Source organism: Neomonachus schauinslandi, chromosome 10 (assembly GCF_002201575.2).
Source record: "Neomonachus schauinslandi chromosome 10, ASM220157v2, whole genome shotgun sequence".
Lineage (NCBI taxonomy): Eukaryota > Metazoa > Chordata > Mammalia > Carnivora > Phocidae > Neomonachus > Neomonachus schauinslandi.
Window position 1 is genome coordinate 123060843 of NC_058412.1, and position 24065 is coordinate 123084907.

Genomic DNA, 24065 nt, shown 5'->3' on the forward strand with positions numbered 1-24065 from the left:
AGTCTTTCCTCCCTGACTGCTGCCCCCCTCCCCCCTCCCCTTCCTTCCCCGTCCTTCCCCTTCCCTTCTCTGCGCTCTGGGCCCAGGCCTGTTGGACAAGGCTGGATGCCTCGCAGCCCCGAGGAAAGCTCAGTGTGCGAGCAGATGTCTTGTCGGGTTTCTGTCGGGCGGTGATGCGTCCCAGGGACCTCTCGGAGCTGCTCCCGTGCCACAGGTCTCCTTCCCAGGAAGGGGAGCCTCCCCGGCTGCTCTCAGAGTCGTCCCAGGCAGCAGCACTTAGCCCTGGCCCGGTGGGGGGCCTGGGCAAGGGAGAACCAGTTTGGCCGGGCACTTACGTGTTCACCATTTGAATTAGTGAAATGGGCGGGAGCGCTCCAGTTCACCACAGAGCATACCACTTCCTGTTTGCTGTTTCATAACTGGCCTGTTGAGCTTATTTTTATTTCCTGTGCCATCCCCTGAAAACATGTGCTTTTGTGACCTCTGATTTAACTAGTCCCAAAATCATTTAGGTGGCCTCCAGCTTTTTTTTTTTTTTTTAAGATTTTATTTCTTTATTTGAGAGAGAGACACAGCGAGAGAGGGAACACAAGCAGGAGAGGGAGAAGCAGGCTTCCCGCTGAGCAGGGAGCCCGATGCGGGGCTCGATCCCAGGACCCTGGGATCATGACCTGAGCCGAAGGCAGATGCTTAACACGGGGCTCGATCCCAGGACCCTGGGATCATGACCTGAGCCGAAGGCAGATGCTTAACAACTGAGCCACCCAGGCGCCCCGGCCTCCAGCTTTTTAATATGAAACATTGCTTCAATAAACACCTTTGCATGATATGCATGGCCTTAGAATTAATTCCTGCAAGTAGAATGCTTGGGCCAAACCGTTTATAAATTTGAAATTATGATACATATTGTCAGATTTCCCTGTTATTTTTGGTGTCTGAAGTGCCAGTTTGTGTTATTTATGTAATTATTAATGGAATTCTTGTTTTCCTTATTAGTTTCAAAGTAAGGTTACAGGCCTTTTAACGCATATGGTAAAAATACCTTCCCAGCTTTTTTTCCTTCCTCCAAATTTTTATTTAAATTCCAGTTAGTTAACATACAGTGTAATATTAGTTTCACGTCTAGAATTTAGGGATTCATCACTTCCGTACATCATCCGGTGCTCATCACAAGTGCACTCCTTAATCCCGGTCACCTATTTCCCCCATCCCCCACCCACCACCTCCCCTCCAGTAACCCTCAGTTTGTTCTCTGTAGTTAAGAATCTGTTTCTTGGGGGCGCCTGGGTGGCTCAGTTGGTTAAGCGACTGCCTTCGGCTCAGGTCATGATCCTGGAGTCCCGGGATCGAGTCCCGGGATCGAGTCCCGCATCGGGTTCCCTGCTCGGTGGGGAGTCTGCTTCTCCCTCTGACCCTCCCCCCTCTCATGTGCTCTCTCTCATTCTGTCTCAAATAAATAAATAAAATCTTAAAAAAAAAAAAAAAAAGCTGTTTTTTTGTTTGCCCCTCTTCCCCCCCCCCCCCGCCATGTTCATTTATTTTGTTTCTTAAATCCCACATAGGAGTGAAACATATGGTATTTGTCTTCTCTGACTGACTTATTTTGCTTAGCATAGTATAGTCTAGCTCCATCCACGTGGCTGCAAATGGCAACATTTCAGGTTTTTGATGGCGGAGTCATATTCCATTGTGTATGTGTGTGTATATATGTGTGTATATACATGTACATGCATGTATGTGTGTATATGTATATGTGTGTGTGTGTAATACACATACACATACCACCTCTTCATTCATCAGTCAATGGACACTTGGCCTCTTTCCATAACTTGGCTATTGTTGATAATGCTGTTACAAACATTAGGGTGCATGTAAAATATCTGGATTTTCCCAGTTTTTAAAAACTTTATGGTATCTAAGTGTTCAGGTATTTAAAATTTTTTTAATATACCATATATGTTAATCAAAATGCTTTGATTTAGCAGCTTTTCCTTTGTGGCTTCTGGAATTTAATGCCATGTTTAGAAGTTTCTCACATCCCAAGATTATAAAAATGGTAACCCTTACTTTGTTTTAGAATGTATACTTTTTTTCTTTTTCCCTATTTATTGTTTGTAGTTTGTGTTGATGGAAAGGGTAAGGTAGCAATCCACCTTCATATTTTTCTAATCAGCTAGCCAGTTTTCCTAACAACCAACAATTTTTAATATACATAGTGAATTTGGAATTACCAAATCTTAATGGCTTCTATCTAAAAGTGTCGTTTTTATAGATAGAAATTTTCCATTTAAAACTCTGAGTTTCAGTATTTTTCTGCTGTTAAAACCTCTAGAAAGGAGCTGTGAACAGAACACCATATTGGTTTTGGCATTCACTTTAATGCATCGGAAATAGGCTGATTCTACAGAATTTGATCCAGAGTACTTCTATGTCTTGATGCTTTTTTGCCAAGCAAAATTGATTATTTCTAACCACAAGGCCTTCAGTGTTGGACTGAGAAAAGAGTCAGGGGTCCTCCTGAGCTGGTTGCAGCTTATTTCATTTGGCATCAAGTACAATGCTTATTTTTCTCATAAGTTTCTTTCTATTCTCTAGCCTCCAATGGTCAATGCCCCTCATTGCTGAGGAGTTTTTTGGAGGGAAGGGCAAATTCAGATCCTGTTTGTTCAAGTCCTACTAATTGTATCTTTTAAATGCTTTTTTTTCCTTGGCAGTTTGATGACTAGATATCAGAAGTCTTTCTTTGACAGGTAGTCCTAGCTTTCTCTTGTACTGTGGAGTTTAGCTGTGGGTTAGATTTGTTGTGCTGGTATATTTCCCCTACAGTAATGGGTCGCTCTGTCACATAGATTTTCTTTATAGCTTTCATTAGAGGTGCTTTCAGTAGTTTAAAAATTTACTTGAGTATCTTAGTAGCTGAGCAGATTCCTCTTTTGTAGTCGTATTCTCCTAAATTATTATAATTTCTTTTAAAGAAGGTTTTATCATCAATGCTTGTTTTTAGGTTCAGATTACAGGCAGGGAGGCAGGTTCTGCAGTTGTGGTTGACAAGGCAGTATACATACTGGTTGAACCCACCAGAGTTGTCATTCAGGCTTCATAACCCATCTTTGTACCTGTTATGTCACCCGGCTAACTCAATTTCCGTACCTGTCAAAAGTGGATAAAATCATACCTGTCTCTGTTGTGGGACTGTTGTGAATCTCCTGTGAGATAATGCATACAAAGCACTTAGGACAGTACCGGGCCCACAGGAAGCACTCAATAAATGTTATTTTTCATCATCCGTTTTAGTGTTGCTTTGCCCTCCTGCGATGTTGCAATACTCTTTTTTTCCCGCTCATAGTGTAAAAAGAATACATGCCTATTACAGAAAGTTTAGAAATTGAAGAAAAGCTTAGGGAAGAAAATTTCTCCTGTGGTTCCACAGCCCCCAGTGAGAATCAGTTTACGTTTTAACCTCGCTGCTTCCAGGTTTTTCTGCTTGTATATTGTTTTTCATAGCTGAGCACATACTATATGTGTAATATGGTATCTTGATTTTTTTTTTCTCTTAACATATCTTAAGCTTTTTCTCCTATCATTAAAAACATTTATAAAATGATCACTTTTGATGATTACATGATAGTCCCTCACATCGTATTATTTTGCTGACTTAATCGTTCTCCTTTTATTTGGCATTTGGTATTTGGAACTTTGAACTTTTTTGGTTGGAATTCGGTTGCTTTTAGGTCATTCCGCCTTATGAAGCCTGGGTTTCTTGCTGTCAGTGACAGGTTTAGGAGTTGAGGCTTCGTGTTTGCTTTTGTTGTGTTGTCTGTTGGGTGTGTGAATTCAGGCAGCATTTGAAACATGAGACCTGGTGCCCTCAGACTCTTGCCTTTCTGTTCTGGAGTATCTCCATACTTGTTTGCTTTTTAATCTTTTTTTTTTTTTTTTGGTGAATTTCTTTTCATAATCCTGTGCTGGAGGAAAGATGAGTGGAGATCATGGTTAGTATTGTGGCCTCCATCTCTCCAGTACCGTGTGGACGTCCTGGAGCTAGCCAGGATAAACACTAGTTGCATGTTAATGGATCTTTACTGGGTAATCATACCGAGCAGTTTCTGGTAAGAAGACTATCCTAAATCGTTCTGGACAAAGGTATACTATTTTTGTTTCAAATTTCTCATTTTCCCTGTAAAGCTGGGTTTAAAATCTGTTAAGGCTGAATTCATTTGTACTTGGGACTATAATGAGATCTTGTACTTTTTACTTTTAGAAAACCAGCCAAGAACAGCAGTCCAAAAAAGAAGTATGCATCCAGCATTGCCAGGGAAACCTGCTGTTTAGATATGCTTTCTGAGAAAGCACATGGCCAGTGAATGTCGTCTTTGTCTTGTCACGGCAGCTTGGTTCTGCTGGTGACTCGCGCCAGCTGATTTGAGCTTAGTTTTAAACTCAGTTATTGAAATGGCACTGAGCACGAGACCTAAATGCTGGTGGTTTGTGACCCTAGGAGGCTGCTTCAACGATATCAGCCGGTGTGAGCTTGACACTGTTTTTCATTTCCTTTGTTTGGCTCAGAGGCTGCTTGATCTGTGGCCGCTTGGCAGCTTGCTTCTTTAAAGCTCGTCCTTCCTGGCCATTTATTCTCTACTGTTAAAATATAGGATGGTTTTTATCTCAACCACATGGTGAGCCAGAGTGCAGACCGCAGATTTTGTGAGTTTTGGTAGTGGAAGTATGGACAGTGAAGAGAAAGAACTGAGATGGAGGTGGCTTAGGGTGGAAGATCAGAAATGGATCCTAAGGGTGCCTGGGTGGCTCAGTTGGTTAAGCGACTGCCTTCGGCTCAGGTCATGATCCTGGAGTCCCGGGATCGAGTCCCACGTCAGGCTCCCTGCTTGGCAGGGGGTCTGCTTCTCCCTCTGCCCTCTTCCCTCTTGTGCTCTCTGTCTCTCATTCTCTCTCTCTCAAATAAATAAATAAAATCTTTAAAATAAAAAAAAAAAAGAAATGGATCCTAAGATTCGCACATAGTCTCTTGGCGCCCTTGGCCCTGATCTCGCTTCCCTGTGGCTTCACTCGAAGCACAGGTGACAAGTGGTCTGCGTCTCGGAGCTGTAGTCTCTCAGTAAGCCGTTCCGACATGGCCTCAGTCCGAGAATGATGGGTTGTCTGAGGCCAGAGGGTCCTGCCAGGGCACGTGTGTCAGCTCCTGCTGTCTCTCCAGCAAGAGGCACAGTCCAGTGTTTTCTTGACCAGGCCTGGTCATTTCTGAGAGGAGGGGGGATTCCACAGTCGGGAAGTAGTCCAGACCACTGCACCAAAGCTCTGCCTGAAGATACTGTGTCTTTTTATTTTGCCCAAGATTTGTCCCCAGGGAACTTCTACCCATGTGTTTATTCAGACTGTTTCTCACAGGGACTTTTTTGCAATTAGCTGGGATTACCTAGCTATTCCATCTTATAGGTAGAGAAAGCAAGAAAGTCTCTTGCTTTTAACCGCTTAGTATTATGGTGACTTGACTTGAGTAAACCTTGCCAGTCTTATGCTAACTCATTGTTACCAAGGCAAGCAAGGAAATCTTGGGTGTTCTCTGTATTCAGTGTTGCTTTGATGGTAGCTTCGTGCTTTATTCTCGCTCTATTCCAGACTACGAGGGGAAAAACACCTGACCGGTAGTAGATACTGAGTGATACTCCATTAAGAGTACAGACTAGTGGAGCGCCTGGGTGGCTCAGTTGTTAAGCATCTGCCTTCGGCTCAGGTCATGATCCCCGGATCCTGGGATCGAGCCCCGCATCGGGCTCCCTGCTCGGCAGGAAGCCTGCTTCTCCCTCTCCCACTCCCCCTGCTTGTGTTCCCTCTCTCCCTGTCTCTTTCTCTGTCAAATAAATAAATAAAATCTTAAAAAAAAAAAAAAGTACAGACTAGCATCCGACAGAACCATATTCAGTTTTGGTCCCTGCCCCTTGCTGACTGCGTAACTTAAGATTATGGAATTCTGCAAACCTCAGATTTCCTGTCTTTGGAACGGATTAATAACTAGAGCTGTAGATTTAATTAAGATCAAATGAGATTATAATATGGGAAGAGTGCTTAATGTAGTGACCAGCTAATAATGTTTAGTAAATATGTTTTCAGACGCTGGCTTAGATTGTTACGGTTATTATTACTGTCGCCATTACGCAGCGAGGTCCCAGGTCCCGCACTGTCCACCAGGTGGCGCCGGCGGGGCCTCTGCTGGCCCCTCTGTCCGACCTGCCCTTCGGCTTTCTTGGTTCACTGGAAGAGCAGTGTTAGCATTCTGAGGAAGGGAGGTAGGCATCCAAACGATATCTCTGGCCCCTGGAGGGCTCCCCTTCTTTCCTAGGAGAAGTTCTGGGAATTACGTGCATGGCTGCCGTGAGGCTGGAACTGCGAGTTCTGGGAACGGCCGTGTCTGTCCCGCGCATAGGGAAGCACCTTTGCCTAGTGATGGCGGCGTTGCATCTGTTTGCAAAGATCGGTTCACCTTCTGTGGCCCTGACATTCCGGTGTACGCGGTGAGCGTCCTGCTCCTCCTCCTTTGTCCTTGTGGTCCACATTTCTTAGTCCGTGGTCTTTATGGTTTTATTCCAGATAAATCTGGTCATTTTTTTCCCGGTAGAAATCTTGATTTCATCTAAGTTTTAAAGTTTTTTGGCATAAAGTTTTGGATGTTAAAATTTGCAGTGTCTGTACTTCCAACTTGCTCTCCATTCCCGATATTTGCTGCTTCTTCTTTTTTAAAAATCAGACTCATCAGAGTTTTTCTTTTTTTTAGTCATTTGAAAGAACCACCTTTTGGTTTTATTGATCCTTGCCATTGGGCATTGGCTTTAGAATTCATGAATTTATGTTCTTACCTTTATCCGCTTTCTGTGGGTTTATTCTGGGTGTTTTTCCTTCTTAGTTGAACAAGTAAGTTTGCCAATTGTCAGTCATCTCTCTCTTCTAATATCTGCATATAAGGCTATAAATTTCCCTTTAGGTATTGCTCTAAATACCTTCCACAGTTTTTGATACGTAGTTTTTTTGTTTTGTAAATTCAGGTTTATTGAGGTTTCATTTACATACCATAAAATTTGCTCCTTTTTAAGTGTACAGTTTGATGAGTTTTGACAGATGAATGCAGTTGTATAAACACCACCGTAATGAAGATGTAGAACATTTCCGTTACCTTGAAAAGTTCCCTCATGCCCCAGTTTTTGTCCCGATAGTCTCCTTTCCTACGATGCCATGTGAATGGAATCATACAGAATATCACCTTCTGTGTTTGGCCCTTCCATTTAGCATGCTGCTGTGAGGTCCATCCATGTTGTTGCTGTCTATGGACTGGTTCCTTTTGATTGCAGCGGAGTTGTCATTGTGTAGAGATACCACAACGTGTCTGTCTATTCACCAGTAATACAGTTTTCAGTGGGAGTGAGTCAGAGTATTTTAATTCTGCACTTGGGCTGTAAATACACTAGACTATTCTGGATTTGAGGTTGTCTGGGCATTTTTTACATTTAAATTTTCATTTGGGGTTTGGCATTTTAGAAGTTTTTCCATTAGTGGGCAAGCATGTGCTCATGTGTACTCACTTCTGCCATTCCTCCCTGTAGCAGTCTGGGGCCAGTTGGGAGACAGAAACCACAAAGTAAGTTAAACAAGGGCAGTTTAATACAGGGAATTATTGCCTACGATAAAAGAGTCACTGTAAGGTCTAGGGAAACTCTGTGTGCTTCCCTAGGGCTGAGGGAGCGTGGCCCAAGGGAGGACAAGCTACCAGAGATTCTGGCCTCGGGAGAAAGCAGAGGATAGCCCATGGCATAGCAGAGGGCTTTGGCTGGTTTGGCTGGGCCAGAGCTGGCCCAGGGGTCCCGGGCCAGCCATAGACTACCCGCTGCAGTACAAGGGAGGAGGAGCCGATCAGCAGCCAGTAACACGGGTGAGCAAAGGAGGTCTGGGTGCTGGTGGAGGGCAGGAGGCCTTCAGAGCCAAGCCGGGACTCTGGTGTCTGTGTCAACACGGCTGCCGAAAGGTTATGGCCAAGCCAAGGCTTCAAGGTCTCAGACACTCCAGGTTCTGGGCTGTCACTGGGCCATACTTCACCAACTGTCCTCGCATCCATACTACCAGGCCCTGTGCCGGAGACTCAGGAGAGCCTCTTCCTCCCTGCACTGTCCTTTCAGCCTCTCTGCTGAGAAAACTTAATGTCACACATACTTCAAAGGAGAAGTGCTTAAAGTACCATTGTTCACCTCAGAGCATTTATCATAGAGAAGGTGCATTCAGAGCTGAGAAGTAATAAATCGGTAACTGATACACTCTTCCTGTTCTTTTTAAGAGAAATACCATCAAGTCAAAAGCAGTACTACCCACATGCTTGTGCTATTCATAGACACTTCACGAGGGGACAAGGATTTATGAAAATTAGAACTTACGAAGAATAGGTTTATAGACATACATAAATCTCATATTCATCATGGTATATTACCACACACATCATGGTATTATCACTGTTCTCCCCCCTCCCAATCATTACAGATGGAAAGTTTTGTGTCAGACCTCAGGTTGGAGGCAGTTTCTTTATTCATGATGCTTGCCCATTACAGAAAACATTTAGGATACAAGTTTGTTTTTTTTTTTTTAAGATTTTATCTATTTGAGAGAGAGAGACAGTGAGAGAGGGAACACAAGCAGGGGGAGTGGGAGAGGGAGACGCAGGCCTCCCCCTGAGCAGGGAGCCCGATGCGGGGCTTGATCCCAGGACCCTGGGATCAAGACCTGAGCCCAAGGCAGACACTTAATGACTGAGCCACCCAGGTGCCCCAGGAACTTTTTTTTTTTTTTAAGATTTTATTTATTTATTTGACAGAGAGACAGCGAGAGAGGGAACACAAGCAGGGGGAGTGGGAGAGGGAGAAGCAGACTTCCCGTGGAGCAGGGAGCCTGATGCGGGGCTTGATCCCAGAACCCTGGGATCATGACCTGAGCCAAAGGCAGACGCTTAACGACTGAGCCACCCAGGCGCCCCTAGGATACAAATTTTAAAGAAAGTTTCATACCAGAAATTTAAGTGTTGTTTTTTTGTTTTTTTAAAAGCTAAGTGTTTTTAACGCCAAGCTTAGATGAGCTAATACTAGGAATATGGTGATCATCCTTTCTGAACCAAGAAACTAAGACACGTGGTCTTTACAAAGAAATTTTTCTGGTTTGTGAATTTTTACACATGTGAAAAATATTATCATGGCATAAATTAAAACACATTTGATTGTCCATACCCAATTGAACACTTGTTGAAAAGAATAAAGGGCCATCTCAAAATACCAAGAACATATACATATTAATGCTTTTATAGACTAAGGAATAAAGCCATCTTTTGTAGACAGTCTTAAATCAGAAAAAAAAACAGAAAAAATAATACAAACTCCTATTTAGCAGTTATGTGGTTTGGCAGAATTGAAAGTCTTATGCACACACACACACACACACACACCCCTACTGCTCTGACCTTATGTTTCTGACACTGCAGGGGGCTCAGGTCCCCAAGACTCAATGGTCATTACAGAAGGATTGCGGCATGCTTTGCAGGTAGAACAAGTCTGCTTTTGTTGCAGAATTCTTTTTTTTTTCCAAAGGATATTGAGAGAATATTTCCTTTTGGGTATTTAGGTTGTAAATCTCAGACATTTCATTACATGAGAGTACCCAGCAGTAGGGTTTGCAGAGGTTTTATATACTTTCCAGAAATTAAGCGCTGTTCACTTACAAGTTTTCCCACATCAGAAAGCCCAAATTGTAAAAATTCAGGCCTGCAAAGTAGCTTACTCAGAGAGCTTTGATGCATTCTCGACCAGTTTTCTGTAAACATTTTGTTCTTTCGGTGTATTTAAATTGGACCTTCTTTAGTCTGAGATACCTTTTAAGACTGCCTTTGTTAAATGAAGTGAGATCAATTTGTATTTTAGCTTTCATTTTGCTTGGGATTCTTTGGGCTTCTTTCATTTGGCAAGATGAGAGAAAAAGGCCTGGCCTGTTTGTTATCTTGGAAATTTCCAGCCCAAGAAAGTGTACAGAGGCACAGCTTGCAGGGATTCTTAGGTGACTAGCTAGCTCTTTTCCTGAATTATTAAGCTACATTAAAACAACAGCTTGGCACAGTTTGGGTTTTAGGTTTTCATATCTTCTGAAAGATTAATATCCTTACAAGAATGATGATAGGTTGGATGTCTCTCTTTAGTGCTTTCTGCTATCAGGAGCATCACACTCTTCTCTATTCTTGTACCCCACCTTCTTTGACATTTACCATTATCCCAGATTAGATGTTCACTAACTTCCTGAAAGTTTTCCTCTCACAGTTTAGCTTCCTTCAGTGTGAAATTTATAAACCAGTGTAGAGCTGCTCTTAAAATTCAATTTTTGTTAAAGAGCTATCATAAGCAACCAAGACTAGAGTGAATTTTTATGTCCATTTTTCCTTGTAGCTTTATTGCAATCATGACACTGGCTGTGCTGTTCATTTTGATTTTGGCACGCATGGGTCAGCTTGGAGTGATTGACATAATCTTATTTAACAAACATATTATACTCTTAGGTTTATTTATTGATTACATATTTCCAAAGCTTCTTGAGGGAATCGAATACAAAGTCAGTATCATTTTCAAGTAAAGATTAGGGATATGTTTCTTTATTAAATATTTATTGAGAACTCTTTTCTGCTGGCCTGACTCTCTGAAAACATATTAGATGTAGTTCATGCTCTTAAATAGCTCCTACTTTAGGGAAAGGAAAAGGTAGTTGGCAAGAGGGAAGAGTTAGAGCTTGGGTTGTTCTGGAAGGTTGAATGGGCATTCCCTAAACGGAAGACAGGATTATATTCAGCAGATGCATGGAGGTGTGAAAAAATATGGCGCCCGAAGGAATTTTGAGTAGCTGTTAGTAATATTTACAGATGAACTCATAAGTCCTCTTGTTTACCTAACCTCATTTTATTAGTCTCCTGTATCTCAGGTGCGATAGATACTTGAAATAACAAGATTTGCATTTAATTAAAAAAAATTCTACAATTCAGACTTTGTTCTGAATTAGAGTGAGCGCTCCTTCTTTGCACTATAAATGTATATTTACAAAGGGCAAGGTCTTTCTCGCTGACTGGCCATGAGGATTCTTCCTTCTCTGAACTCCTGTAGTGCATGCTGCCGTGACACGAGGTGGGCTTGGGCTTTGCAGTCAGGCGTGCTAGGGTTCATAGCCCAAGGCCACCACTTACACTTCCTGGCTTTGGGGCCATGAGCAAATTCCTGTATTTCTCTAGGCCTCGGTTTCCACCTCGGTAAAGGCGGATACTACTACTTATTTCGTGGACCATTCTGAGGATTACATGAAATAATACATGTGAAGTGCTGAGCACATAGCACTCAATTAAAAGTAGCTCTGATTACAGTTAGCAGTCATGAGTCACCCAGTAACGCTGCAGACTGTAGCTTGTTTTCATGACTTACCTGCCTCGTTTAGCTCCACGTCTAGTGTACAGGATCCTGCCCCGTACGCACCTTTACTCACCCCCACCTCTACCATCCCTACTCCTGCCCCAGCCAGGCCTGGCACACGTGGCAGGTACTCCCTACCTCTTTATAATTAAAGATACAACGCTAGGTAGCAGCCTTGCGGTGCCTCTTAAGATCCATTATTCTTCGGTATTTGGGGTATGAAAGTTTCCTTATGGGTTCTTGCTGTGGAAAGCCAGAGGCACGATGGTAGGGAAAAAATCTGGGTCTGGTCAAAACTTGTTTACCTTAGGCCAAAGACTGTTAGAAAACTCACAGAACAAAAACAAAACAACAACAAAATCAGGAGTGTTGTGATTTAAGAGTGAGCTGTGGAAGTTCATGCCCGAACAGAGCTGGAGTAAATTCTAAGCATGCAAAAGCACTACTTCAGAAATTAATTTTGTCATGTACATCGAAGGATGATATTTTTTTAATTTTTTTTATTCTTATGTTAATCCCCATACATTACATCATTAGTTTTAGATGAAGTGTTCCATGATTCATTGTGCATAACACCCAGTGCTCCATGCAGAATGTGCCCTCCTCAATACCCACCACCAGGCTAACCCATCCTCCTACCCACCTCCCCTCTAGAACCCTCAGTTTGTTTTTCAGAGTCCATCGTCTCTCATGGTTCGTCTACCCCTCCAATTTCCCCCGCTTCATTCTTCCCCTCCCGCTACCTTCTTCTTCTTCTTTTTTTTTTCTTAACATATATTGCATTATTTGTTTCAGAGGTACAGATCTGAGAACGAAGGATGATTTTTGATAAATCACAAAAAACTAACAATACGCAAGTAATAAACTTTGTATTATAGTGAAACCCCATTATTAAAAAAAAGCACTTTTGCGTTTTGTCCTCCTATTGTATACGGTGTATCAGAGCGCGTCCTTCATACACACATGCACGTGTGGTGCGCACTGGGCTTCTGGGCGGGAGGCTCCCTGGGGACAGCCTGCAGGTTGTTCAAAGCCAGGCTCCTGGCCCTCCTCAGAGCTTGTGTCATTCCATCAGGAGGCTGCCTGGAGCCAAACTGCTTTGTTTTACCCCAGCTTAAGGTCTATGTTTCATTCCAGTCTTCTTGGTAAATATCTGAAATACACGCAGCCCTGTTTGCTTCAGTTGGAATTCTGAGAACAGTTCCATGGATTGACTTGAAGGAATCATAAACTCAAAGTGGGATTAATACTAGGTTTTGCATTAGGAAGGTTTGTTTCTTTTTTTAATCTTTTTTTTTTTAAGATTTTATTTATTTATTTGACAGAGAGATCGAGCAGAGAAGCAGGCAGAGGGAGGGGGAGAAGCAGGCTCCCTGCAGAGCAGGGAGCCCGATGCAGGACTCGATCCCAGGACCCTGGGATCATGACCTGAGCCGAAGGCAGCCGCTTAACCGACTGAGCCACCCAGGCGCCCTTGCATTAGGAAGGTTTTACAAGGGGCTGATGGAAGCATAATTTGGCATGACCATAATTTGAATCAGAGGAAATTTCCCATTAGAATTCTCACAGGATTCATTTAAGCAGCAAGATGTGTTGAAATTGAATGGCCTCATACTGACTTCACCCACACAAGCTGTTATTTGATTGTCAGCTTGCTTGCTTGACTACCTTCTCACTCATCTGCTGAGAGATTACTGCATCCCCTGAGAATCTGACTAGAGTCACCTCTCCCCAGTCTCGAATCTACTCTTGGGTAGAGACAGAGTCACATCAAGAAAGGATGAGTATCTTTGATGGAACTAAATCAGTGCCCTAGATGCTTTTGACTGCCCTTGGTGCATTTTCTCTATTGCACTTTTGCTGACCTTCTAGTGGTGGTGTTGAAGGTAAGGAACGGCATGTCGGTGGCATCATTCGACTCTATCAAGCTTCCTTGTCGTCTTGCTAAATTCCAAAGGCGTGTTCTTTCCTTATTCTGGGCCACTATAAAAACATCACCTGTGACAGGGCATCAGCCTGACGCACCTGTCCAGAAGGGATGATGTGTTTGAGAAATCCTGCTTGTAATACCGGATGCAGAATTAGGAGTGCTCAAGCGTCGTGTGTACAGAATTGAAGCTTGTCCTTAAACACTTTGGCAAGTCTCTCGGATGGTTTTCTGGGGACGTTGCACGACTCTATTTCTATAATAAACTTCTGAGATGAGAGTTTCTAGCCGCAGAGGAGCAGAACTTTGAACCCTGTACCTTGGGTATGGGCCAGACCCGTTTGTTCACTGTGGGCCTCGTTGCCAGGGTAGGATGAAGCTCTGCTATACAGTTTAATGTGTTTAGTTCAGCTTGACTCTGCTCATGCAAGACAGGCTCATTGTCACTCTTAATTCCCGTGAGGTATCACTTGTAATGAAACTTTAACTGGATCTCAGCTCTTCTCTGGGCTGGTTGACGCAGTGTAATTCAGAGTTTCAGAGTTGCTAAGGCTGTTTGAGAAGAAACCAGTTTCCACATATTCATATATTCATGTATTCATAATGCTGGGAATCTGAGGGTTTCGCTGTGGTCTGGCCCCGAGGAAACAAGCCAGATTTATCTGATTTGGGGTTTCTCACACACAGTTCACCGGAGGCCCCCCTGTGTGTGGGGTATGTGTCCTGCACCATATTGGGAGCTCACCAGGCTCAGTTCTTCTAGCAACAGAGCTACCATTTATATTACTTACACATTTTCCCCCTTTTCCAAAAAAGGATTTAAGGTGGTAGCTCCCACTTAACCACTTTCTTTCTAGTGTGCAACAGACACTATGTGATATACTTTACCAACACCGCTAAACCTCACAAGTTCCCTGCGGGATAAATACTGCTGTCCTCCATTGAAAAATGAGGAAAGTGAGGCACATATTAGGTGACTCGCCCAAGGGCAGAGCTCCCACGGGACCCAGGTCCATATGAGCCAGAGCCAGTGTTCTTGCCCCGAAACCTCGCTGCTTCTCCAGCACATGCTGCCTTTTACATTCACGTTGCCCAGCCGCGTTCCTGGCCCAGGAGAGCTGCCGGGAAAGTTGGTTGATTCGATTTGAATCATGTTTGGCAGCCTTGAAGTGGGTCACTGCCCCTCAGCAGCGGTGCTTGGCACATAGCAGGCCCTTGCCTGGTTTTTCTTGAGGAAAGGCAGCGAAGTAGACAGTGTCATCCCCATTTTACAGATGAGGAAACCCGATCCCAGAGAGGTCAGGTGACTTGCCTGAAGTCACCCATCATAGCTCATGGTGGCATTTTTGAAATCGAGGGCCATCTGATGTATTTAACGTCAGCCGAATTTGTAGTTCTTCCAGTCTTCCCGTGTTTTTCACTAACACGGGCCTGTTTCCAGAAACTCTGGGCGGGGGGGCGGGGGGTGGTTACAGTCTTTTCCAGTTCCTTGCTGTATCACTTTGAGCAAATTGCTTGCCCACTCTTATCCTCGTTGACCTCATTTGTAAAAGGAGGACAAGAATAATATCAGATGGATTAATTTGTGCAGACACCTGCTTAGCTCAGTGCTGGATGCATGGCATATGCTCAAGTAATGAATGTATTGCCTCCATGTCTAAGTGTAGAAGTCTAAGACATCGTTGTATCCGGCTGAAACAGGGTGAGGCTGAAGTTCAGACTAAGAAAGTGCCCCCTTGAGGATTCAGCGCATTTCCAGAGAGCACATCCTTGAAGAGAACTCTCACCTGCACGTATGTTGATGCCTTTGCTTGCTCAGACATCCACGGCCAGACAGCAGGCGGGGTGAAAGGTAATGGTGAGTGGAGTCGAGGTGTTCGTTAGAGACTGTGTCCAGCCGCACGACATCAGCATGGTCAGATTGAGCCCATCCATGTTCATCTATTCAAGGCTGATGTGTTGATTAGCATCCAAGTGGTCAGGGGATTCTAAGTAACCATGCTTAAGGGCTTAGTTTAGTTTCTTCTCCCTTCTGTGACCTCTGTCAGGAAGAGAGCAGAAAATCCCTGTGCTTGGTCTGTTCTCTTCAGCATAACCCACCTTCTTCATTAAGGAGCCTCTGGCTCCGGGCTTGGCATTTTGTCTTGTCCAGAAGGATCACGTCGTCGTCTTCTGATCATCTCGTTCTTTCCAAGGTAGTAGTTCTTTTTTGTCAGAATAAAAAATTAAAGTGGACATGCCTTTTAGAGGTGACTAAGCCAGGGTTGGAGACCGGTTTCTTATCAGTCAGTATCAAACACAGAAATGGGAATCAAGGGAGCAGACTTCCTTCAATTTCAAAAGAATGTTGAGAGGAATAGAAGCTCTTTGAGGGCAGGACTCACTCCCTGGGTCTCCTCGGCACCTTACCCAGAGCCCTGCACGTGGTGGTCCTCGGGGAAGCTTGCTCCTTGGTTTCAGTGGCTTCCGTTATTATTTGACTGGAAATGAAGGGCAAATTATTCATTCCCTCAACCAATATAATGCGTAGTGTAGTGAACAAGACAGTCACTGCTCTCATAGAACTTTCGTCCTAGTAAGAGACACAACAAATAAAAGAAATAAGAATAATTGATTACAAGGTGCCACGATCATTTTGAAGGAAGTAAAATAGGGACTGAGATCGAGAACGAGGGGAGGTGACCTTTCTAGAGAAGATGCTCAGGGAAGGCTTGCTCAAATTCTCTGAGGGGTTGACCTGTGAGCTAAGGCCTAAAGGATAAGGAAGAACTGGAGATGAACCACCGGGGCAGAAGGATCAGTCACTGGGTAGCCCCTGAGGCCGGAAAAAGTGTGGCTTGTTTGAGGATTTGAAGTAAAGGGTGGCTAGAGGGTCCTGAGCAAAGGGGAGAGTGGTAGGTGATGAAGCTCGAGGGGCCGGTGGGGCCAGAGATGGAAGGCCTTTGTAGCCCTGGTGTGTTGTTGGATTTTATTCTAAGTGCAGCAGGAAACATAGGGGGATGTGATCTGGTTCATTTCTGTATTTTTAATTATGCTTGTCGCTGTGAGATGCTGGTGGCCTGGGTTGAGGGGTTGGATTTGAGTTACTCCCACGTTTTAGAGATGAGATCGAAGGATGGGATGTGGGCAGGGGGTGGTGAGGGGAAGGAAGAATGGGATGATTCTGTGCCTGGCAGGATGGTGGTACCCCTCCTGAGATGGGGAAGACCGGGATGTGAGGAGAACAGGTTTGGGGGTGAGGGAAGGGTGGGACTCGAGAGTTTTGTTTTGGTCAGATTAAGGTGCTGGATTTCCATGAGCTGATCTGGGGCTGACACGTAAAGTAGGATCTGCCCCTGGATGTGTGAGCCTGGCGTTCAGAAGAGAATGCTGCTCTGGAGCCATACGTGTGGGAGTCACAGGACAGAGAGGATGTGTAAACGCCAGCGGACAGAAAAGGTCCTGAAAGGTGGTACTTCCTTCACCTGCTACGAACAGCTCAAGCTCCCTGCACGGCCAGGCCAGAGTTGGCTCCTTCAGAAAGCTGGCTGGCAAAACCGGAGAGCCACAGGCACTCCACTGCAAGATACCCGTTTGCAATGTATTTTTGCCACCAAGGACCAGGAAGGTGAGATGCTGCTTTTGGCGCCACGGAACCATTCTCTGAGCTTGTTTTCAGAAAAATCCACGTCTGGAGTGTGACCGAGGCCTTAGCGGTGACTGGCTGGCTGTGTTCTAACAGGTCAGGTGTAACTTAAGCCCAAAGCCTTAGGGCAAGTATGTGAGTCTGAAGGTGGAGATAAAGCAAGGGTGCTTGTTGCTTCCAGGTTAGATCAAGGGCAGAAGGGCTGCACAGAAATTGGATACCGAGAAGCCTTGACCGAAGACAGGCAGCAATAACTCTGTGGGAGGTTTGCTATGAGGAAAACAAGAAGAGGATGTAGAATCATGCTCATCAGACTTGAGGAATTCAGGGAAACACTCGAATAGCTTCTTTAGTGAGCAGAATCCTCGCCTCCTGGAGAGTGAGTGTGATCGGGTCGCTCACAGTTCTTTAACTGGTGATACCGATGCGCACGATCCAGGGGTCCTACAGAGAGAAACACTGAGTCTAACAAGACCTGAGGTCACTCGGCAGCCCTCTCTTACTTGGGGGGAAACAGAGGCCTGGGGAGGGGGGGCAGGAGGGGCTTGTCTGAAGCTGCTGAACAAGCCGGAAAGCCAGGGCCGCTTCCCTGACCTTGATGTCTTCATAGTTGACGCTTTGTCCTGATGGATGATGAAGAGTGAGTCTCCTAATTCCCATCTCCCCTTCCTTCGCTGAGGTTTTTCTTTCCTTTCCCCTTTCACTCTCTTGCATGAGAGTAATCTTCGGATTATTGAGTTCATTCTCAGGTGTCTGTCTCGCCTCACTAAAATGTAAGCTTCACAAGGGCAGTGATTTTTGGTTTTGGGGGTTTTTTTTATCCTGTGTGCCTTGGCCAGTGCCTGGCCATGGTAGGTGTTCAGTGCATATTTGATGGATGGATGGATGAAAAATATTTTGTTAAACTATAAATAAGTTAACAGATGCGGGAAAATGCTGACTCTTAGGTATTGTTAGCCTGAAATAGAGCAGAATATTTTCTTTTTTACTTGTTTGATTCTGACTTGGATCAGAGGTACAGGAACAATTTGTTTATGGACGATTCATTAGAGAGTTTTCAAAATATTAATAATAACAATAGTATTAATAGCAATAATAGCAGTTATTAACAACTGTGGTGATAACTACAGTTTATGGAATGTTTGCTGTCTGTGAGATGAATACCGTGTGAAGTTCTGTGCTGAGAACGTCATACCTGTTAACCCACCTGATCCTCATGAGAGCCCGAGAATGGCAGAACCGGGGGCTCTTCTCTAGGGGAGGCACTGAGGCCCAGAAGTGAGGTCACTTGTCCTCACTTCTGGCCTGTGTAACCTGAGGGTTACACAGCCACTAGAGATGAACTACCTGGGGTCCTAAAGATTAATACCCCAGCTCCCAGTAACACTCCGTATTAGGTTTGGGGCAGTTTCTTTTTGGAGGACGAACTGAAAAGGCTAAAAATGAGGCGAGCATTGCTCTCTAGAGAGTCCCCAGGCCCAGAACACCCTCCAGCTGGTCTGAAACCACAGGCTGGAAACAAGATGTGGTTTTAGGAGCGCAGCTTTCCAGCATCCACCCCCCGCCCCCCTCAGCTCTGCATTCCCACCTCACAAAGAGCCTTTCATCTTGAACTGTTAGGCTTTTCTTGCTTCTCAGACTACCTCCCTGAAGCAGGCCAAGGCAAATTCCTGCGGCGACAGGGCACTAAACTATTCCTGGGGAGGCCACGGTAGTCCTTCCCTCTCGGTCGCACCCCACCCTGGAAAGGAAGGGCGGACAGAAAGAGGCTCCTTCACCCCCTTCCTACACCACTTCCCTGTTGAGGCCTCAGGAAGGGGCTGGAGGACACGGTGATTCCATAAATCTCTCCGAAGACTTGAGTGAGCCTTTGAGTTCTTGGAACACTGCACCTATTAGACTGGTTGTAAACGCACAGAATTAATGACCACCTGCTGTGGATAATGGGGGCTTTCATTCCCACCCCTGCCAGCCAGGACCGGCCTTGCTTGGACTCAGTGACACTCCGTACACACAGCAGTGAAACCACTTAGCCCACGGCGGCAGCCACGGGGCGCACACGGGCACACTCCCAGGCTTTGGTACAGAGAGAGCGCTGTGACGCGCGCTGCCTTCTTGAAGCACGCGGTGCACCAGGCACTGTGGCAACACATTTACGGCCACGGTCGCATTTAATTCTTATGATAAGCCCGATGAGGCGTGGGTGTCCCATTTCCATAGGGGAGAACCGCCTGGAGAGATAGGGGACTTGCCAGAGTCTCAGCATTTGCAAGAGGCAGAGCCGTGTTTGAACTACAGATGGAGTCGGTTCTCAAACCTGGCTTTGCGAGTCTGCTCTTCTGTGATACCAGTTAAGAGCATGAAGTCTGGAGCCTCACCGCCTGGGTCTGAATATTGATTCTGCCACTTACTTGCCACGAGACACTGGGCACGTTACTTCCCCGCCTTCTTCCTTGGCCTGTTCATCTGTAACATGGGGATGATAATATATGCAAATCATAGGGTTGTTGCAAGGATTAAATGAATGGATGTATGGAGAGCGCGGAGCGTCTGGCACATAGAAAGCACTATATAAGTGCTAGCTTTTATTATTCGTTTGTATATTAAGTCTTGTTGTTCCCTCTGGATGATGGAAACTTAATCTCAGAGGTTTCCAACTATCCCTCCCACTCCCCGCCCAAGGCTTGTGTCTCTATTCGTAAGACTCTTGTGTATGAAGCGCTTCGAGGGGTGCCTGGTGCATGATTAGCACCCGATAAGTGTTAATGATGATCACTATGGCGGTGCCTAAGACATTTCGGGGGGGCAGCATCTGATCCTCAGTGAGCATCCACTCTCCCTGGTGTGGGATCCAGAAAGAGACACAGTCACCATCCAGAGGCTCATCTGATGGGCAGGACAAGAATTAGGGGCAAGCATTATTTTGCGTACACCAAGTGGCTGTTTATGCCCTAACAATGCATCGATATGTAATTCATTGAAAAGATAGGGATGAAAGTATTATTGGTTAAGTTCTTGGTCAAGGCAGAGTAAACCAAAGAGATTAGTGCTTAGAACTTGTCCAGGGATAAATTATCTGCATAGAGCTTGGGGCATGCCGTTAGTGAATGAATTGTCACTTTCCAACCACTGCCACCCCAGGCTCTGGGAAGACCCTTCCCTTCTGGGTGCCCGGACAGGCTGGGCTTCTCGGCTGTTCTGCGCCGACCTGGGCCTTGTCATGACCGTACTTTCCACTTCTTCTAGCTTAAGAGTTGGACAGTGGAGGACCTTCAGAAGAGGCTCCTGGCCCTCGACCCCATGATGGAGCAAGAGATTGAAGAGATCCGGCAGAAGTACCAGTCCAAGAGGCAGCCGATCCTGGACGCCATCGAGGCTAAGAAGCGGCGGCAACAAAACTTCTGAGGGAGGCCCGGAGCGCCCGCCCGCACACCAGCCTTGGGTGAACTCGGGCTTGGTAGCCGACACCCCTGCCCCGTCATTTCTCCACAGCACCTTCACCTTCGTGAGCTCAGGAAGTGCGCCAGTGGGAAGGGCTGCCTGCCATCAGCCTGCCACCTTGTGTATGTATTTCAATTGGTCAGTTATATTATTTCAAAGGATTCGCATCGGCGCTTTTAAACTCAGAGTTTTAAACCCCAGGAACAGAAACTCCAGGATGAGTGATAGCTGGGAGTGTTACATGTTGTCTCGTCTTTCTTCTCCCAATAGCTTTCGATTGTTCTTTCTGGAAGACTTTTTAAAGATATATAAATATGCACATATATATATAAATTATAACGGATTCCCCACTGGGTGTGGTGGCACCTCTGTCCAGGTACAGTTTGAAACAGTTGGGCCTCTTTTCTGTAAGATTATGGTACTGGGGGGCAGGGGGCAGGGGGCGCCGGGAGGCTGTTGGGGTCACTCCGCTCCCAGGACCCAACCTCACCCTTCTGCAGGGCTGCATTTAAGAATTAGGTTTGGGCCAGTTCTTCCCCATGGCTTCAGCCTCGTGTGGGTCATCTCTGGCTTCTGGAGCTGAAGGGAAAGCCTTGAGAGTTTGTGTTTACTTCTTGAGTCCCAGGAGGAGCCTGGCATCCTCTTTGCAAACTGCCCCTCGTGGCTTCAATGCCTTCCATCCATCTGCACTCTCCCAACCGCCTAGAGTCACAGCACAGATCCTGCCCAGTGCCTTAAGAGGAGACGTGACCCAGTGCGGGGACAGGCCTGCCAGGACCTCTCCACACACACGGGGCTGTGTGCAGTCCGCAGAACACAGAAGGGAAAGTGTGTCCAGGGTTCTCATTGTTCATGCGAAGATCGCAATGAACAGGGGCATTTTGCTCCGCCTTCCTCACAGACAGGGGTAGAGGGCATTGCTTTTGTCATCACATTCCAGTATGTGACTCTTTTTTTTTTATTTTACTGCTGAGGGGTCTGGAAAGGATACACGAATATCAGACTGAGATCTGTTCCCCAGGAGGCTCCGTGCAGGCCCACAGAATGCCAGAGCTGGAAGGGGCCCCAGGCATCGTCTGGCCTGACTGAGGCTCTGGGAGGGGCAGTGACAGGGTGACCGAATCACAAAGCAAGTTGAAGTAAGAGCTGGGATGAGACCAGAGCTCCTTGCTCCTGGGCCACTGATCCAAGCATTCCCTTCCCCGAGAGGAGAAACCCCTGTCCATTTGGGTCAGGTTGTCCCAGAGAGCCCTACTGAGGGAAGCTTGCTCGGGCTTGGTCTCTTCCGTGGATGCCTGACTGTGGTGGGGCCCCCAGGGGAGCCAGGTGGCTCCGGCTCGGCCAGTCTGCGACTCTGCGGCCTCTGGCGGACAACGCCACGCAGGCGACCTCGGGCGTCAGGCGGATCAGAGGGCTTCCCAAACTGCAGCACTGAGCCGTCCCTCTGCAGCATGACGTGTGGTCACACAGCAAAGAGGAGACCATGAGGAAAGGCAACGTCTGCTTATTTTTCACTATCTCTTCCCCTCAGGTGGGGGAGTCCTGATTCGGCTGCACCTAAAGATCGAGTAATTTGACTCCGTAATTGCTTTTGCTTCCCAAACCTGGGAATCGATGGAATGGCAGGGACTGTTCCTCTTCTCTGGCCAGATTCTGTTCTTTGCAATTAAAGCCAGTTTTTAAAAATGTAAGAGGCAGTGGTTGGTCTGCAGGGTTTGGCCAGTTAGGCAGTTACGTGGCAGAGAACAGAGGACACTTAGGGGATCCCACTAGAAGAATCAATGGCAGCTAGCATTCGTTGACCACTTAGTATATGCCAGGCACTGAGCTAGGTGGGCTTTTTATAGATGTCAGATCCAAACTTCACAATAACCCTGTAAGTTAAGTACTTGATCTCCACTTCACAGGTGAAGGAGTAAGTTCAGAGAGAAAAAGGCAATGTATCTCCCAAGGCAACATGGCTAGTAAGGGGCAGAATCAGGATTCATAGCATCACCATGTGGGACCAGTATTCACAGGCAAAAGGAAAATCGTAAGTCTTTAAAATGAAGTGACCACCTTTTCTTGCAGAGAATAGATAACTCCAACTGGCAGTTTTAGGTTGGAAAATGGCTGAGTTAGTCAAGTCTGACCGCCAAGTGAGTCTCACCAACCTAGCATGGAGCGTACATTCCCCCACACCATCTGCTGTGCTCGCGAACAGGCCTGCCTCAGCCTCTTCCATTTTAGAAAGGACTTTGCACTTGGCCAGACAGGAGGGGAAGTGCCCATTTCTTCCTTCCTAAGCTAGATCCAAGTAAAAGAAGATTTCAGTTTTTCCCCATAAATATTCTTGGGTCATGAATCTTGATCAGGAGTTTATTCTGTTCTAGGCATGTGTGCACCCCCCTGTGCTGGCCCAGCACAGAACCCTGTTCCCCAGTCTAGCTGGACAGAGCCTCTGGCCAGGAGTCAATTTCTTTGGACCGGGTCCGTTTCCTGGCACGGTGTATTTGTTTCCTAGTGATGGAAAGGCAGAGGGGCAGGTCCTCATTTTCCCCGTGAGCACTAACTTCAGGATAGGTCAGCGTGCTTTCCTTGAGCCCTGAGCTTCAGCGTCTGACTTGAGCTCCCAGGGAACTCTGTGGCCCTCACCTCTCCTCTCCTTTTAAGAAACAATGACCCACACCCAATTGTATCTTTAAAAAAAATCTCAAATTCTCTAAGGATATCTTGATTGCTTCCTCATCAGTAATTTTGAAGCAAATTTCTATTTTTCTTTTTCCTTTGTCCCTTCTCCCAACCACTAGCTGGATGGATGGATAGATGGATGAATGCATGTTGGGCTGGCTGGCTGGCTGGCTGGCTGGCTAGGTAGGTAGGTAGATAGGTAGGTAGATAGATAGATGATAGATAGATAGATAGATAGATAGATAGATAGATAGATAGATAGATGATAGATAGATAGATAGGACCAATACTCTGAAGCAACTTAAGAGCTATGACCTTGAATCCTTGAGACTGTATATTCTGACCCAGGAAACAATTATTTAGCACCTGCCAGATGCCAGAGACTTACTATACCATTTAAATTTCAGTAGCTCTTACCAATATCAGAAATGAGAGAAGTGACATCATTATAGCTCCTACAGATATTAAAAGGCTAAGAACAATGTCATGAACAACTTTATGCTAATAAATTCAACCACTTAAATAAAATGGACAAATTCCCTGAAAGATACAAAACACCAAAGCTCACTCCACAGATCATCTGAATAGCCCTATATCTATTAAAACTTAATAGCTCTGGGAGATCTAGGTGTTATGGTCCTCATTTTACAGATAAGGAAACTGAGGCTCAGAGAGGTGAAGTCTGTTGCTCAAGGTCATGCAGCTAAAATATGGCGGAGCTCAGATTCCAATGCAGGTCTTCTGATTCTGATTCCAGTGCCCTTTCTAGCAAACCACATTGCCTCTAAAGATTGCAGCTCCTCAGCCTCTCACCCCATCTTTTCTTACATAGTGTGTTTTCATCAGGATTGTATTCATTGTATTTAGACTCCATGTTCTTTTTTGTGTTTGGGGGAAAAAAAAAATCTCTTCCACCAGC

At 45.6% G+C, this 24065-nt stretch overlaps 1 protein-coding gene across 2 annotated transcripts in view; it reads left to right on the forward strand.

Annotated features, from left to right (window-relative positions):
- STK4 (serine/threonine kinase 4) overlaps positions 1-23293 on the forward strand; it is a 93482-nt gene extending 70189 nt beyond the window's left edge. The window contains exon 11 of one of the 2 annotated variants that reach the window (XM_021689098.1): positions 20282-23293. In XM_021689098.1, coding sequence (XP_021544773.1) covers positions 20282-20440 — 159 coding nt within the window. In that variant the 3' untranslated portion in view covers positions 20441-23293. Of the gene's footprint in view, positions 1-4261; positions 4346-20281 lie in introns of those variants that run through there. The other variant, XM_044918733.1, reaches the window with a different exon arrangement.
- The last annotated feature ends 772 nt before the right edge of the window (positions 23294-24065 follow it).